At 43.4% G+C, this 2,500-nt stretch overlaps 1 protein-coding gene across 1 annotated transcript in view; it reads left to right on the plus strand.

The window, feature by feature from the left end:
- The window catches only part of nkx2.2b (NK2 homeobox 2b), a 1,612-nt gene extending 220 nt beyond the window's left edge, over window positions 1-1,392 (plus strand). The window contains exons 1-2 of the mRNA XM_068598707.1: window positions 1-3; window positions 872-1,392. The exon at window positions 1-3 is cut by the window's left edge and continues 220 nt beyond it. Coding sequence (XP_068454808.1) covers window positions 1-3; window positions 872-1,392 — 524 coding nt within the window. The remainder of the gene's footprint in view (window positions 4-871) is intronic.
- Window positions 1,393-2,500: the final 1,108 nt, after the last annotated feature.

The raw sequence follows: 2,500 nt of genomic DNA on the forward strand, positions 1-2,500 counted from the left end.
CCGGTGACGTGCACTTCTCACGTGAGGACAACACACACCTGCATATTTAATAATATCATTAGAATGTTCATTCCGCCTTCTTTATGTCTCATCTCTGGCTCCACAGAGTCTGACTCTTCTGCGTTATTCCCAAATTAATGGGTTTAATTATATTTATCAGATTATTAATTGATGCCTTTCTCCTTTTAGTCAATTCAACTTCAGTTTCACTATTAAAAGTGATTTTAAAATGTATTACATCATCGTTTAATCATCTTTCATATGCAGCCCCACAGCCACACATGGACGTAGGTTATCATAAATACTTTATTCATATTAAACCTTAAACTTGGATTTATACTTCAGAACTGCTGCCGATGTTTAGTTGTTGTCCTGAACAATAAACCTGCTGCAGAGGAGAGCTGTCAATCATCCAGACCCGTGTGGGACTTTAAAATATCATTTTTGTGAATGAAGGCTGGTTCCAGAGCCGCTTCAGTAAAATTGAAGATGTTTTATGTCACAATGAAGAGATTATTAATCTGTTCCTCTTGACAAATGAACCTTAAGGTAAAAGATATTAAAGATATAACAATTTTGCTCAGCGTCTAAAGTGTCGTGACACATAACAATAATATAACTTAATATATATTCAAAAAGGTTTTTTTTTCAGTATAAAGAAAATAGAAATATGAGCTTTCTTTTATACATAACTTATGGTGGAAGTTGTTCAGAGAACTCAACTCAAGGTGTAGTTGCAGGTTTAGTTCCTAGTTGCAGGTTTAGTTCTGGTTTAGTTGCTGGTTGAGTTGCAGGTTGAGTTGCAGGTTTAGTTGCAGGTTGAGTTGCAGGTTGAGTCCCTGACGTCACCGCGTGTCCTCTCCCTCCGCAGTTCACGGTGTTTCCCTGGAGTCGCGCACCGACACCACGTCCCCGGCGGAGCCCTCCGCGGCCGCGCCTGCGCAGAAGAGCCGCGGCCGGAAGCGGCGCGTGCTGTTCTCCAAGGCGCAGACCTTCGAGCTGGAGCGTCACTTCCGGCAGCAGCGCTACCTGTCGGCCCCGGAGCGCGAGCACCTGGCCGGGCTGATCCGCCTCACCCCGAACCAGGTGAAGATCTGGTTCCAGAACCACCGATACAAGATGAAGCGGGCCGAGCACGGCCTGCAGGCGCTGCGGGAGCGGCTGCTGCTGCCGCCGGCGCGGCGGGTCGCGGTCCCGCTGCTGGTGCGGGACGGGAAGCCCTGCGGGGACCGCCTCACGGCGCGGGACCTGGAGGCCACGCTGCGGGCCGCCGGCCTGGGCCTGCCCCTGTGCGCCTACTCCCCGCTGCTGCGCCCCGCGTACGGCGCGGAGCTGCCGCAGCAGCAACCAGGGGTCCGGCAGCTGGCGCACATGTACCACTGGAGCTGGTGAGCCGGCCCCCCGGGGCCGGACACCTCCACCGAGGGACACGGTTCACACGCCGGAAGAAGTCCCACTTCATGAGCTCGTGTTCGGCTTGAAAAAATGTTTTGAGTTCCCCAAAACAGCCCATAATGAGACATAAAGGCTACTTGTTGGAGAACATGCGTCTTTCTGGATGGAGTTTGGTGTGTGTGGCTTTGCTTTACACATGGCGGCTGAGTTCAAACTGTACTGGATGAAACGTGAGAATAAGTTAATGTTAAAGTTAAGAAAAGGTTGTTTTTTTCTTTCAGTAAGTCACTTTTGTATTTTAGCTCGTGTTCGGCTTCAACATGAAGATTGAATTCGCAAGAACATCCCATAATAAACCATAATGTTTCTTGTAGGACAGGAAGAACATGGCATGTTTCTGATGGAGTTTGGTGCGCGGCAGAGTTCAAACATACTGAATACGACGAGAGAATAATTACATCTTAAAGTTAAGAAAACATTTTTATTTAGTTTTCAGTTTTTTCTCCGTTTAAAACGAAACAGTTTTTTTGGATTTCACTCGTTAAAACGCGAAATTCCCTTAAAATTACCTTATTTGTAGCATAAATATTGGAAAATTGATTGATTTCCTTCACGTCCGCGTCACAGAACAAACGTCTCATCTGCTCTTTTGTTAATTTATGGATGAAAAACTACGGAAGCCGAATGGCTTCGTGTTTTTCTTTTCTTTCTGCCAACGTGTCACTTTTATCTCGAGAAGATGTTTCCGTGTTTTATAAATCTATTTATAATGTTGCTTTGTAATAAACTGAATATTTATGATGGTGAATAAAAGTTGGAGCAGCTGAGTTTTTTATTTTTATTTCAGTCTGAATCTGATCAGGTAATAATAATATTATCATAATCACATTGGTTTTTATATATATATATATTCTAATGAGCACGTATGAATTTAAATAATAGAAGATAAATAACTGATTTCATATAAACATAAACAATATAAAATATATAAAACGGTAAAATTTGAGAAAAGTTACTTCATACAAATAATATTTTAGGAATAAATGAATTCATAAGTTATTGTCATGTAGTCAAATAGAGGATCAGCAGCAAAGATGCAGCATCC

The sequence above is a fragment of the Clinocottus analis genome, unplaced genomic scaffold (genome assembly GCF_023055335.1).
Source record: "Clinocottus analis isolate CAN_PGR_092001 unplaced genomic scaffold, fCliAna1.0.p SCAF_40, whole genome shotgun sequence".
Lineage (NCBI taxonomy): Eukaryota > Metazoa > Chordata > Actinopteri > Perciformes > Cottidae > Clinocottus > Clinocottus analis.